Below are 14536 nucleotides of genomic sequence, written 5' to 3' on the forward strand. Positions count from 1 at the left end.
CTAGCTGGATGTAAGCAACAGAAAATTGCTTTTTGTTCTTTTTAAGGAAGAGCAATGAAACTTCTATTTTTAAAGGTGTGGAGAAAGCCATTTTATATTTAGTGTGTACCCACAGCGTACAGTGTAAATATAGCTTGTGGGTAGCGGGGCAAGCTCCACTGTACAACCTCTTCTACGGCGAGTACCATGCTTGTAGATGTAATTCCACGTTTACAAACCCCTGCTGTACTACATCACTCTCTAGATTGTTGTTATGGCCTTCCACAAAGTCTTCTCAATGACTTCTTCGCTAGCAGAGCAAGCCTCCAGCTGAACTATGTTAAGAGAATATCAGACTATGTTAAAAGAATTCAGATATCAGACTATGTTAAAAGAATTTTTGCTCTAAGGTAATTGGGTAGTGCTCTACATCACTGATAGCCGAATCTCACTGTCTTGCAAAAATCATGCTGTAGGAAGTTCCTCAGATAATGTAATTTTGTTTCCTGTTTCTTTCAAAGCAAGAGCCAGGATTTTTTGTCTACATCCTCTGTACTCCTCTTTCCTTTGGCTTACTGGGCAAAGTTGAACTAAAGTAACAAATGTGACTACCTCACGGATGGGTGGGGTTTGTTGCAACTCTGACCTATTACTGAAGTTAATTCCATTATTAAGTTGCCTCCTGAGACTGTTCTGTTCTGAACTACTGTGTTCTACCTCAGAGCCAAAATAATTAAGCTCAGACACTTTCACACACTTTTTTTCCTTTTTTTTCCTTTTTTTATTATTGTTTTTTAATAATAATAAAACCATATTGGTACACAACATGGTGCAGGGCTCCTTGCAGGAACATGCAGTGTGGTGTTCCTGAAGCTGAGCAGTCCTCTCCAGTTGATGCTTGCCTGTCAGTAAGTAGCAAAAGTCAAGTCCCAGTATTGAGACCATCACCTCTAGGGGCTAGGCTGATGCAGAAGCAGCATTCAACTGCTTTGTGCTACTCTGCGCGTGTGCAGGGCTGTTCCTGCAACCTGTCTCCTTGCACATGTGAAGCAGCAGCAACAATAGTCCTGCTGCTCGTGAACAAGATCTTTTGCAAGCAGAGGAGAAGACATATGCTGCCTGGAAAGCTGTTCCAGTTCTCCTCTGTGTTAGAAGTGTCAGGTGAGGTAGGAACAATTCATATTCCAGATGCAGGGGACAGGCCATTATTTCTGAATAAAAGTAAATTTAATTCTAAATGTACACTTCATTCTTTGTAAAGGTTAAATGCCTCTTACATATTATTGATAATACACAGGATTTCAAGTTTCAAATGTTTTTCAGCTGTAGTGTGAGTGAATTATATTCTGTGCTTTATGTCATGGATTATATAGCAGCTAATTCAATGTGTCCCATAGCTTCTCAGGACTGAACAAATGGATGTGAAGCCTTATATATAAATCTCCTAGCACAAGGTGTGGGGTGTTTTTTTTAAGCTAGTAGGGGATCTGCACTTTTATGTTATACTGTTGCATTCAGCTTGAGCTAAGTGTACCTTCTACAGTTTCTTTAATGTCTCCTTCCTTGCATAATTTATATCAGTATTTAGCCCTCTTTATATCACCAAAATGGTACAAAAGAGCCTTAAGATGCATGAAGACCAAAGAAAGCCTGTTTGCTGGGCTGTACAGCTTTTCCTGCTTTGCATGTTAATGCTGATTATAACAAATTCAGTTTGACTCAACTTCATATTCAGTCTAAGTGCTAAAATTGTGGATTTAACCTGGGGTATATCCATGTCCTTTTTATAGTAGGCGTTTAGTTAATTGTAGAATCAAATGACTTTGTTTTCCACTGCTGTTGGTCTCTATTGAATTTGGCACAAGTTCAAACAGCCTGGAAGCATCCAGCCTTTGCTGGATCATAAAGCAAAGACCCTCCCTAGGAACACAAATGGCATTTCTTTCCACTACTACAGTGAGATTAATGACGGTGTTAGTAGGGTGTTTTCTCTCCCTTTGTCCTGTAAATCCGAGATCTATTCGACTAAACCGCCTTTTAAAGAAAACAAACTCAAGCTGCCCGAGTTCTCATGAGGCACCGCTCAAGGGGTAGGGTTCTGCACACCACACAAACCTTACGCTGCACTGTGGATTTGGGGTGGGAGATGTATACAGGAGTGGGAAAGCTGGCAGAGGATACTGGAGCTTGCAGTTGTGGGAGAATGGGGCCACACATCAGCTGATGCTGCTGATGTGGTGATGGATTAGTGAACAGAGAAAGGTTTGCATTGTGCTAAAAATGGAAGGATTAGCAGCTGCCCTTGTTGACTCAGGTTAGAGGGAGGAAGACACTGTATGAGCCAATGTGCTGTGGCACTGGTCTGAACTAAATTCACTATCAGCATCCATTGCTGCTAAACTCCTTCCCCTAGCTTCAATGAGAGAAATATTTCTGGAGAGCTTCCTTCATATCAGAGAGGGAGAACTCTTATTTTTATTCCTTCCTCTTTGCTTACGTCATTTTTGCTATGATTGATGATTGCATCTTTAATTTTCCAAATATTTTTGTTCCCAAGTTACTCCCAGTAGCCAGGTGCTATCTTATCTGCAAAAGGTAGAGCACAGCCTGAGGTAACAACCAGAGATGTTTGTGCGTATGGATTTATGAAGTGCTACAGCTGTCTGGCTGGGTAGTGTGTCCTCACCGACATACGTTTGTTCCCGTGATGCGAGGTCTGAGTTCAGATCCACCTCTAAAAATTGGGGGTGTGAACTGGGGTGTGAACGGGAGCAGACGTGCTACCAGGGAGCTCCTGCCTGCTGCACCCCCACCAGCCCGCAGCCACGGGGCAAGTGGTGGGGTACCCACACGTTCCCCAACCTGCCACAGCTCCAGGGGCTGTATGTACGTGCTTTGCTGAATTAGGCTTCCACCCCTTCGAGGTTCCACAAGACTTTTAATGCCATTTGGCCCAATGAAATCATACTCCTCAAGGAAACAAATTTGCATCAGCAAGATACCTTTAATCCTAGTGGAGAACTTGGCCTAATGGTTAGAGGTGAACAAAACCCTGTGGAGTCACCTTGCAGTCAGTGAAGTTTTGTTTCTTTATGGGTGATCTAGAGGTAAGGATTCCTCTGTGGATAAAGAGGCATAAACCAGGAAGCTTAAATATCTGGCTGTCAGGTCGTGAGACAGTGTACGACCCAATAGTCTGAGCACATGCAGAACTCATCCTTTCTCACTCATGGAAACTCTCCATTAAGTCAAGTCACACGTGCAGCTTTTTTGGGGGTCAGCAACTTTTTACGTGACCCAGAGCTGCTACTAAGGGCAGCAAAATTGGTCTCATGCTAATACAGGATAATCATCTGTGGTATTTTTAAATACCTGCAAATAGCCTTGTGGATTAGTATTGGCATTTTAGATCTAATCATAGATAGCTTTTAACTGAAAAACAAAACAAAACAAAAACAAACAACACAAACTGCTAAAATGTCATAGTATAGTACAGCCAGACAAATGATTCTGAACTACTTGCCATTAGCCAGTGTGCAATATCTTTTGGCATTCCAGATTTCTTTTAATTTAAGGAAAAAAATAAAACAAAATTCAAAACTTAAGAGCCCAAATTTTTAATATGGAACAGTTAAACTCAGAACAGATTTTTTGTTTGGTTTTTTTTTTTTAGTCCTATATGGTTAATCTTCTGTGATCCCTTCAGAAAACAGGGTTATATGCTTCACTATGTAACTATGAATTAGATGCTTAATTTGCATTTACTCATTTGAAAATATTGTCTCTGTAAAAGAGTTTGCTCATTTGAAGAATTTCATTTAACGTTATTGTCGCAGAAACTAAAAGAAAACTTTTGAAAATAGCTTGTTTTAAAAGAAAAGAAAACAAAGAAATAAAATACCTGCAAAAAATTAACAAATGGAAGTGCTGATCAGATCACCCCTCTTGTCTGAGGGCAGACCAGACTCCTTACGTTGCCTTGGGAAGCTCACCATGTGGGGTCCTCTCAGCCACATATATTTTGAAAAATGACAGAGAAACATTTGAAGACAAGAGTACTCCTGCTCACTTGTCAGAATTGTAATTTGCTGCCTGTTTTGTGTCACATAATAATCTAAAATATTTAGGATCTCTGCCTGAAATCAGAGGGAGAGGCATTGTGGGTAAACACAGGAGTGCTGCTGAAGAAAAATAATGAGAACTTTCTGAGTTAGAAAGCATTTAATCACCTGTCCTCCCAAAGTTGCTGGAGATTTTAGGAAATAAGGAATCTAGGCAGAATTTGGCTAAGGCTCACTTCCCGATTTTTCTTCTTTGGGAAACCAAATCCATTTTAAAGCCAGAAGTCATAACTTGTGAAGAAGAGGGGAATTCATTAAGTGTAATTCCTCATTTTGCTGTTTTTAGATTGCAAGAATCAGTTCTGAGCCATCTCTAAGTGTTACTGTTGTGTGTGGCTCTTGTTATAACGAGAAACTGTCATAACTGTAAAGGATGCCTCAGGGATAACTGAAATCAATACTGCAAAAACACCACATCTTAAAGACTTGGAAGGAATCTCTGATCCCCAGTTCACCCTCTCATGCAAAGACTAGAACATGCCACTGCATCACACCAACTGAGGCTATTTCTGGCCAAATCTCCTGGGTAGAGACTGCATATCTGCTCTGGGTGCCTGTGCTCGGCCTCCAAAGCCTTCTTGAAGAGTAAAGTGAGAAACTTCTGCAATAATTATTCTCATAGCAAACATACACCTCATGTACCTGTAGACTTTTTCTTCATGGAGGCAAGGGGATGGAGAAGTTTATGTTTTTAGGGATTAAAAAAACAAAACAAAACAAAAGTTCTGTACTCTCAATAAAAGTCAGAAGGTTATTTGGAAAACTTATTAATCTGTTCTAATTGGAATATTTATATCATGTACTTGAAAGCATATTTATGTGCTTATTACTGTGCTAGTGAAATGTATGGGGGTAAAAAGCATGTCTAGAATGTGAGTTTTTTAAACATATCCTTGAAGTAGATGACTTACTAGAAACAAGGAATAAAGCTCTCTCTTGACAATACTAGGTAAATATAAAATCAAGACCATGTAGCTTGTTGAGGTACTTGGATCCATATACTTAGGGCTTTGTGACTTTCTGTTCAGTGATTCATTTAAGCTAATCCATGAAGAAACTGGAAACAAAGGCAGATGTTGCAATCTTCTCACAACAAGGGGACAATGTTTGAGATCCTGAAGAGGTTCTTTAGTAAATACTAATATCTGTAATTTTCAGGATAGTGACTTAAATAATACATTTGACAGAAGAAGAAGAAGAAGTCCTCCAGCTCATGGTCAGTAATTTGAGTTGCTTAAGAGATGGAAGTGAACCAAGAAGACTTTCTAAGAGTTATCCATTGAACCTCTGATTAATTTCTTCCTCTGTTACAGCTCAAGCTGTTTCATAAATTTCCCCTGGTTTTATTTAAAAAAGACAAAAATGTGGCTCACGCAGGCTGACAGTGTGAGATAGTTGGCATCCCTCCTTCCCTTCCAAGGGCTAATATATTTCCTTCTCCCTGCAGAGAAACAGCAAAGGAAAGCAGCACGTTAGTGTATGCTCTGGGCCTTTGTGTGGGCTTCCCTGCACACCCTGGCTAACCAGGCTGTGGAAGCAGCAGTTGCCAACCTGCATGGAGGTGGATGTGTCCAGCTGGTGTCTGAATGTATTTACACAAAGATTAATCACTTTCTAATGTTAATTACTTTTTACCCATTTAAAACCCCACGGTGAATTGCAGCAAATCCCGCTTCATGGAAAGCTGATGAAAACTTCCATTCATAGGCCCAAGGTGGCCTTCAGATGGAGGAGCAGAACCTTGGTGTGCTTTCTCTAGGTCAGGCAGGACCCTGGACACCTGAGTACATAATGCATTTTGCTAACTGAGTATCTCATTTGTGTTTTAGTTACCAGTGCCTTTCACACAGCTTAAGTGCCTATGCTGGACATGTTTATAACATCTTGAATTTCTGCTGATGTCGCTGCAAGTTTGGCCTTTTAGCAACTGCAGTAAAATGCTTTGTTAAGATGAAATAAAATGTGGATGCTATTACCTGTATTATTTTAAGAGTAGTTTGAATTATTTTGGCATAGTCTGAGAAAAAGTTTAACATTTCTTTGTTCTACAAGGTTTAGATATGAACTGTTCGAAGTATTCTACTTATGTACAGCACAGGCACCAAAGGTGCTGCAAGTTTATATTTTCTTTCACCTTCAGAACTATAATTCTGAGCAACATTCTTCAGTAGTTTGAAAGCAGCAAATGAAATTTTCAGCTATGGATGTCAATTCTTTTTTCTGAACACAGGCGGTGTCAGTTAGGATTGTTAGGACATTATGAATACAAAAGGCTCTTTTTTTTTTGTGTGTGTGTCAGGAAACAACCTTTCCTGAAAAATTTATACCTAAACACTCTTTATAACTGAATTAAGTATTAATACATGTATGAATCCTCAGTTTACTTTGTGTGTATGCCAGCCCTCCATGTATAATTAGTTTCAGTGTTAGTGAGTCATTTCCCTTATTTGTGTAGGTCATTCAGCAACAACAAAAGAAGATATCTCAACCTGAAGTTTCCATTTTTTATTAAATGGGCTTTTGATTATCAGTACTCCTTCAGCCTTAACACTGTCAATGACTCCTCTCTCTTCAAGAATTTTTCATTTGAAATAAATTATGACCTAAGCATGACAAACAATGCCATTTGAGAATAAGTATACCTTTATTTATTTATTTGTTTTTTTATTATTTAATCTTTTGCTGTCTAAAATGTCAGTTCTGCTGTAGGTCTCGGAGTGGATAAAACTACAGCACCGGTGTAGGTGCACAACTTTTCCTAATGAGGTAGGTACTCATGTGTTCATCAGGTTTGTGTGCTTGTACAGCAGGAGAGAGGATCAGCACAGTATCTTTGAAAACATTGCTTTCCTCCTGCCACCCCACTTCAGCCGCAGTTACTATTCAACAAGTATTTTATTCACAGGCAAATGGAAACGGAGAAAGAAACATGATGAAAAACCTCACATACTGTTGGGAGCTGAGGAAATTCATAGACGCCAGTCTCATATCCCAGTCGGTCAACAGCCATACTACAGTGCCATGAAAGTGGCAAATTTTAAAGTGAGGACACCAAATCTTCAGAAGAGTGGCAGAACATCCTCAGCCTCTGATGGTAACGCAGTCTTCATATACTGACTTGACAGCAGCAACGATTACACCAAGAGTGGTGAGCATGGGAAAGTTCTTTGCCCTGAAAAAAAAAATAATCATTTGGGAAATATTTTCTGCTGATGCCTAGGGAATAGGCACATGTTGAAAAACTTTCTAGCTTGCAAGCATGGACTGAATGGAAATAGATTTCCCCTGGCTACCTGAGATGTGCAATAAATGCACTTAAGGTAGATGCTTTGTGGGAAAAGGGGAAAAGAATGACGGAGGAAGGAAATGCAGAAAATATGCTAAGCTCTTGACACAGCTTATACTCACCTCCAAGTGTAGCAAAAGTAATCCTCTTTATTTCTGTGATTAGAATTAAAGGAATCTGTGATATGAAGGTTAAACTAAAACGAGACAGATGATTTAGTAAAACAACAACGTACTTCATCAAAGGGCAGCATGTTAATGCTTTTCATTTATCAAAATACTTGCCATAATACATGCGGTAGTGCAAAGCATATTAAACAAAACAGCTGTATTTCAAATACAGACAAGAAGTGTACAGCCTTATTATCTGTTACCAAAGACTTGAGATTGGGCTCCACTATTTGGACTAATGGTGTATCTGAACACTGACATTCTTTCAAGAGAGCTTAGTTCAAATGCTGCTTGGGATCTAGAGATGGTAGCTAGCACCAGTGAGCAATGCTATTGCAGGAATCTGGCTCAGTTTCAGGTATGCAGGAACTTAAGACTGTTTATCCAAAAGCTTGAATCACCCTCACTTGCATTCTGAGCAGTCTTGGCTGGCAATCAATCAGGAAAGCAGAATTCCTCACCAGCAGAACGCTAGAGGCAGGGATGTGTTTCACAGGCAGGGAGGATGCAAGATGTCATTGCCGGGCCAGGAGGAGAGGAAGCTGTTGCTATGATGATGGAATACAAACAACCAAGTCACTTCGTCTTTGAAGATAACAGCACAACTGTGAACCTACGTATCTCTGCAACCTGGAAATGCTCTAGTTTTCCCCTGTGGCAGTTTTATTAGTTTTTCTCTCTTGCAAGTTTGTTCTTCCTACCATTGCTTGTCTCCCAGCAAGTCTACAGACAAAATAAAATTGTTGATAATGGGATAAAACTTGTCTGACTTCAGATGCTAGCACTGGATATGGCAGCAGAAACTGGCATCTGAAGTCTGTTGGGATCGAAGTGTGAGCTACAGAGATTGCAAAACTGTAAAGCTCCTCTGCAGCCTGGAACTGGACTCACAAAGCACAGGTGTCAAAATAACCTTTTCTTTCATATTCCTTGTTAAGAAAAGAGATTTAAGTAGTATTCACTGTGTGAAAAGAGAGGTGAAGAATAAGAAAGGACAGAAACATTGGGGCTTGAAAAATGGAATTCAACCATTAGAAGTCTATCTTGGCTCAGCTGTTGACTTGTTGTGTGGCCTTGGACAGCCTGGTTTATAAAGCGTGGAGGGGAAACTGGCACAGGAACATCTGAGGATTAAATGTTTACAGAAGGCTTTGTACTTACATCATTTTATCTTTTCAAAGTGTTTATTAATTTTGAGATAATCTGTTACTTCAGTGTAACAGCACTGAAGTTTCCACAATTGGATGTGCATCTTCACAAAAAAATAAAAAAATAAAAAAAATCACATGTACATAAGTAAGACACAATGCTCCACACAAGCTCTAACCAGTTATAGAAGTTTTAGTATCATTTTGTGGGTATTTGGTGTGGAAAAAGATTGGAATCTCTAGGAAAAAAGTCTTTACGGGGTAGCTGTCCCATGAAACCTTCCTTGTAACTGTATTTGTTAATTGCTCAGTTAAGGAAATATTTATTTGATTGAGAAATGTTTTCTAATGCTCTGCCATTTTAATTTATATTAACTTAGTGACATCTTCTGTGGCAAGAAGTCTTAAGAGAATTCTGCAACAGACCTTTCTCACTTTTGTATATGAGAATGGAGCTGAAAGTGGGCACTAGTGGATGGTACTGCCTTCAGGCGTTGCCATGCTTGTTTCAAGAGACACGTGTTAATCGTCATCACAGTATGAAACTACTAGCTGCTGCCAATTTAAGAGTTCATGCAGAGTGATTCCCCTAAACCCACTTGTCTGCATAGTCTGGCTGTGTTTCCTGGGAAGCAGTTGGCTGACCCTTGAGCCACTCTGGTGTGAAGACCAGAAGAAGGGGAGGTGGGAAACAACTTGAAGTCATGCCGATCACTGGTATTGCAGTGAACAAAATGCAATAGGTCAAGGGGCTGAAAAGTTGCAGAAATAGATGTATGCTATCATAAACATATACTGTAAACACTCAAGAGAAACAGAATTCAGTTATACAGAAAAACCTTTGAAGACTGTGATCAGTTGTATAAACAGTCTACAACAGAGAAGATACCACAGACACATGAGATCACATTTGTTGTACACATGCATTGAAAGCCTGGAGTTCTTCTGTACACATTAGCAGCGAAGCATATGTTTCTGTGCTCATTTAAATGGTTTATGGGGTTCAGAAGCTCTGGAGACCAGCTATTGTCAAATCTGAGTGTGGTAGCTAGTATTTTGCATTGTTAATCATCTTGCATTACTGTCTGCTTTTGCAAAGCAGCTCTGAATATTCAAGAAGTCATACCACATGTCTTTGGATGGCTGGAACCCTTAATAGCTTTGTGGCACCTTTTTTTTTTTTTTTACATTTCACTACCTTCAGAACTACAGGTCCATTTTCTATAAGCTCAGGAAGCAAACTATAAGGGCCAGGGAGGAGAAAAGTGGGGGAGAAAAATACACCTGGTTCCTGTCCTTGGATTTTTCAGGAGTGAAGTCATGAGAGCAAATGCTTCAGACTCATGTGCCTTGGTCTGAGACTCACACTCGATGTTGATACATAAACAGTCTGATTTCCAGGGATGTCAAGATGCAGAGCAAACTACAGACACAGGTGAGAGTTGTGTGACAAACAGAAACCCTGAATACCAGGACCCTGGTATTAAATGCTGACCATCAAAAACCTAATCTTGAAAATGCTGGCCAAAATGCCACGAACTTGCGCTTCTTTTTGTAAATGCAACCTGTTCTTTTTAAAACTCTCTTGTGTAGTGCTGTAGACAATCTCAATTTCCACTATAATATTGATGAGCAGGTCATTTTTCAGTGGAGAAATAGATTGGTTTGATTTTTCTCTCATTGCTCTTTTTTCCATGGTCATGGTTGAGAGATTTGATTTGAAATGATCACTAGAGGAAGAAAGATCTCTGCTTCTGCCTTTCCAGCTAAAACCCTTGTAAGAAAAAGTGCTTCTTGTTCTTGACTCTCATTCCAGGAGGTTAGATGTCCTTCCATCAAACTGTTCTTCAATTTGCTTGACGTGCTTCCCTTGTGCATTTTACTTAATGCCTGTGTAAAAATGGATGAAATGTATTCTTAGGTTGTTAATGCATATGGCTGTGGGCATGAAAGGTATGAAATCTTAACAGTCTAATGGTTCTCAAACATAGATTAAGTCAGATTATTGTGAGGAAAGCATGGCACTTGTATTCAAGAGTGCTATTCAGTCTCTGTCTGCTAATACTGTGGTATCTCAAACCATTCCCAAACTTCTATTTTTTTTTTTATCTTCTCTATTGTCAAAACATTCATTCAGGAGAAAGGTGAAATGAGACTGGGGTGGAGCATAACATTCCTACTGGGTATATGTGTTGGGTTTCTCCAAGTTATATTGTCTTTGAGCTGCTTCTTCCTGTCCAACAGGCTCTAGTAAGGCTTAAAAATCTGCTTCAAAACATCCTGCCAGTTCCAGTTGCATTGGCATTTCTGAGATTTCAGAAGATTGATTTTAAAAGATAAATTAACTAAAGATTGATGTCAGTAACAGTGGATACATAGGAGAGCTACAGCATTTCATGTGACAGAATTCAGATGTGCATTTGTTCACTTTCTCAGCACTTCCCAGAAAGACCTGCTGAACCTTGGTCTTGCCTGCAGACAGCTGTACGGCTCACCTACTGTCTTCTGCCACTGCTGCAGGCCTGATTGGCACTCACCCTGCTGCAGAGGAAGGGATCCAGGAGATGTAGTCTAACAGCAATAACAATTCCTGTCTGTTGCATAACCAGTGGTATTAGATGCAGTAATAGCTGGGCTTAATGATCCAATAAAACTTAAAACCTAACTGGGTGTGCATATGTTTAGCTTAGCATGTGGCACTAAAAGCACTCTAATCACCTTTCTTTCTTTGTAGTTGTGAGTGCAAAAGCTCTAGATTGACAAGAAATTTATGATATGTATAGGTGATGTTTAGCACCAGCTCAGTAATAGTTACAACATCTTTGTCTTAGCAAAGTTCTCAGGAAGAAATTCTGGGTGTGCTCTTGTCAGGGACTTCAACTCTCACTGCCCACAAATGTTGTGCATTTGGCAGGGCAGGGTAGTTAATGAAGAAACAGAAATGAGGAAGACCTTTCTGGCCAAGGAAAGAGGGAAACTAAAATGGAAGCCTCAAGATCTGTCATGGTATGGTAACATCTTGACACGTTGTTCTTTGTCAACATGCTTGACGTTGCTTCTTGGGCATTACTTCTTAGGGCTCTCCTGTGAAAGCAAAAGGGCTCAAGGAAGGCACTGTCCTAATGACTGGGGTGTCAGAGGCAGCAACATCCCCAGAGTCCTTCCCTTTCTTGCCTTGCATTTATCTGCTGTTGACCATTACAGGAGAAGTCTGTCAAGGGCAGAGATGCGTTACTATAACAAGAAAAAAAATGTAGAAGCAAACCCTTGTCTGGACAGTGTTTCTTTCAGAGCTGGTGTTACCCAGACAAAGCTGAATATAGCTTCTGACTTGCTAACATACTAGAAGCTAGAGCCTAGCTAGTATATAGCCAGAAGATATTTTCCTCAACTGTTTTCTTTCCCTGAAACATATAGCTCAGGGGGCCCTACCTTGTTTCAACATACGATGAAGTGAGACACTATACACACATTCCTGTGGCTACCATAAAACCTTTTATTTTATTTTTTCTCATACAGATCCTTCTTTTCTACCCTTTATGTGCCATTTGATAAATAATTAGTATTTAAATTCCTGTCTGTTATTTATCTATCATTTCTTTCCCATCTGATCCGGGGAAGCAGGTTTCAGACTACCATGCTGTTCTCAGATGAGAGGTAAGAGGCAAGTGCTGATGACTAGGGGTAATAAAACAGGTTGAAGATGAACACCTCAGCCACATGCAGCAGGTATATATGCTTCAGCTGGGAGCCTTACAGCAAGACAGATGGACCTAGGCACTGGAGAAACAGGGATGCCACAGGTTGTGGGAGGGGAAGTGGCTGAGAATAGGAGGCACTTAGAGGCAGTGTCAAGGACAGAGGTCAGAAAGAAGCAAGAGTGAAGCAGAAGATGGGGAACTGAAAAGTGGGAGGGCAAGCAAGGAGAAGGGGGGTTTGAAATAGGATGTATGGGGTCCATAGTGAGCCTAGATTTGGGTGGTTTGGAGGACACACTTAGGAGGAGCAAATAGTTTCTGGGATGGCAAGGATGTGTATGGGAAGAACATTGAGAAAAAGGTGGGTGAGGCTGGATATTCAGGTTGGGAAATACTGGGAAGTTCTGGAGAAAGAGCTGTAGGGATATTTCTTAGGCACGCTGGGACACAAGAAGATGGAGACAGAGTTTGTCAGGCAGGAGAAGTGGGACTGGACTCTGGAATATTTTAGCTGGTAATATATGAATGTAATGTGCTATAATGCAACACAGTGTATGTTACAATATAAATATAACTTAGCTATATGATTCAGCAACTGTAAACATGAAGAGCCAGCGAAAATATCCCTCAAGTAGTGGAACAGGAGTGCTTCTCCTTCCCCATCCTGTCCATACAAAATCTAAGGAAATTATAGAAGTTAATCTCAATTTCACTGCAAATAACATTGCAGGCAAATGCCCTCCATTCAGACAGATCCCCACAGATAAAACGCTGGAAGCAGAAAGTCTATTTTACAGACATTTACAACACTGTATTGAGGTTACCTTGTCCTCTGAACCAGTTACCATCAGTGTCCTGTGGAGATAACAGCTACTAGCCAATGTCACTAGCTATGAGGATAATGTCACTTAATAAGCAGCCTGATTAGTTTTCGGCAAATTTTGCTGGTTTTGAGAAAGCTATTGTTGCTCAGAGAAGAAAGGTTTGTAGTACCGTCAATTGCCATTTTTCTTGAGAATATTTCCCTTCCCAAAGACTGAGAGCCTGTCTCCGTCTAAACGCTGCCATGTTGTCTCTCTGCTAGGAAGAATGACGCTCACCCTGAAGAAGCAGTCTGTAACCCAGTTTCTGAACTCTGTTGTTGGTGGCGGAGAATTGCTTAGGTAAATGTTCAGGTGAATGCGTAGGCAAGCACATCGTCTCACTTCTTGCACTCAGCTTATAACCAGTGTGGGCTTCTCTTTTTGCCTAATTTGTAGTCTGTTCACCTCAAGTTTGTTTATACCTAGCAAGTAGGTTTATTGCTTGTTTGTACTTCACTTGCAGCTTGTTTGCATCCAGGTTACAGTAGGTTTACTAGCAAATTATACCCAATTTGAAATCTTCATATAATTAACTGGTTTGTTAATACCTAGTTCGCTACCTGATTACAAAATTTGACAGAGAGGCATTTTTTGATATTATGCAGATCCCAATACGAGGAGAGGAGGTTTATACAGGTTCAAAATATACATGATTCTGGGCCTTATTTGGCTGAACTATTGAATAGCCTGCCATGTTTGTGGAATAAAGAAATGGGCTGTATATTTTAAGTGGGGAGAAAATTAATAATTCAACAGTAAGGGTCAAATTGTCCTGCCAAGAAAAACCTACTGAAGAGGAAGTACACTGAGTTATAATTATTTGCATTGTAGATAATAATATCAATTATAGTTTCCAGCTGGAATCAAGCCTCTCTACTTTTGGCTTCTGTACAATCACGGAGTAACAGTTCCAGTCACAACAAGTTTGAGCCAAACAAACACAAAGCTTAATTAGCAAAACAACACAAATTTGCAGGAGCATGGGGTTGGACAATTAGAGACTGATGTTTGGATATAGTTACATATGGCAATTTGGTGACAATTAGCAGCACCAATCAACATTTATAGTTAATGCCATTTTGCAGAAAGTAAGTTTTAACCCATCCCAAAATCCAGATCAAAGAAAATCTCTTCTTAGACCTGACAGGAACCATCTGCATAGGATTAAACTCCAAGGTCCAAGCAAATTTGCCATCCCCACCATGTTTTCTGGTAAATCTCATGCTATTGGCTTCTACTAAAAGCCCTGGCTTCTGGAATGGGAGCAGGTT

The 14536-nt window shown here is 40.1% G+C and overlaps 1 protein-coding gene across 37 annotated transcripts in view; it reads left to right on the plus strand.

The window, feature by feature from the left end:
• The window catches only part of LOC310897390 (uncharacterized protein), an 82509-nt gene that overhangs the window by 24612 nt on the left and 43361 nt on the right, over positions 1 to 14536 (plus strand). For 7 of the 37 annotated variants that reach the window (XR_014582287.1, XR_014582296.1, XR_014582297.1 and 4 more), the window contains exons 2-4: positions 7006 to 7248; positions 10015 to 10139; positions 13487 to 13565. The exons of 8 other annotated variants lie outside the window; for them this stretch is intronic. Coding sequence is in view for 1 of the 29 variants with exons in the window: in XM_083830992.1 (XP_083687118.1) it covers positions 7006 to 7194 (189 nt within the window). In the remaining 28 variants the exon portion in view is untranslated. Of the gene's footprint in view, positions 1 to 6798; positions 6867 to 7005; positions 7249 to 8052; positions 8457 to 10014; positions 10140 to 10178; positions 10658 to 13486; positions 13578 to 14536 lie in introns of those variants that run through there. 22 more of the 37 variants (XR_014582285.1, XR_014582294.1, XR_014582302.1 and 19 more) reach the window with 17 other exon arrangements.

The sequence above is a fragment of the Anser anser genome (assembly GCF_964211835.1).
Source record: "Anser anser genome assembly, chromosome: 3".
Classification (NCBI taxonomy): domain Eukaryota; kingdom Metazoa; phylum Chordata; class Aves; order Anseriformes; family Anatidae; genus Anser; species Anser anser.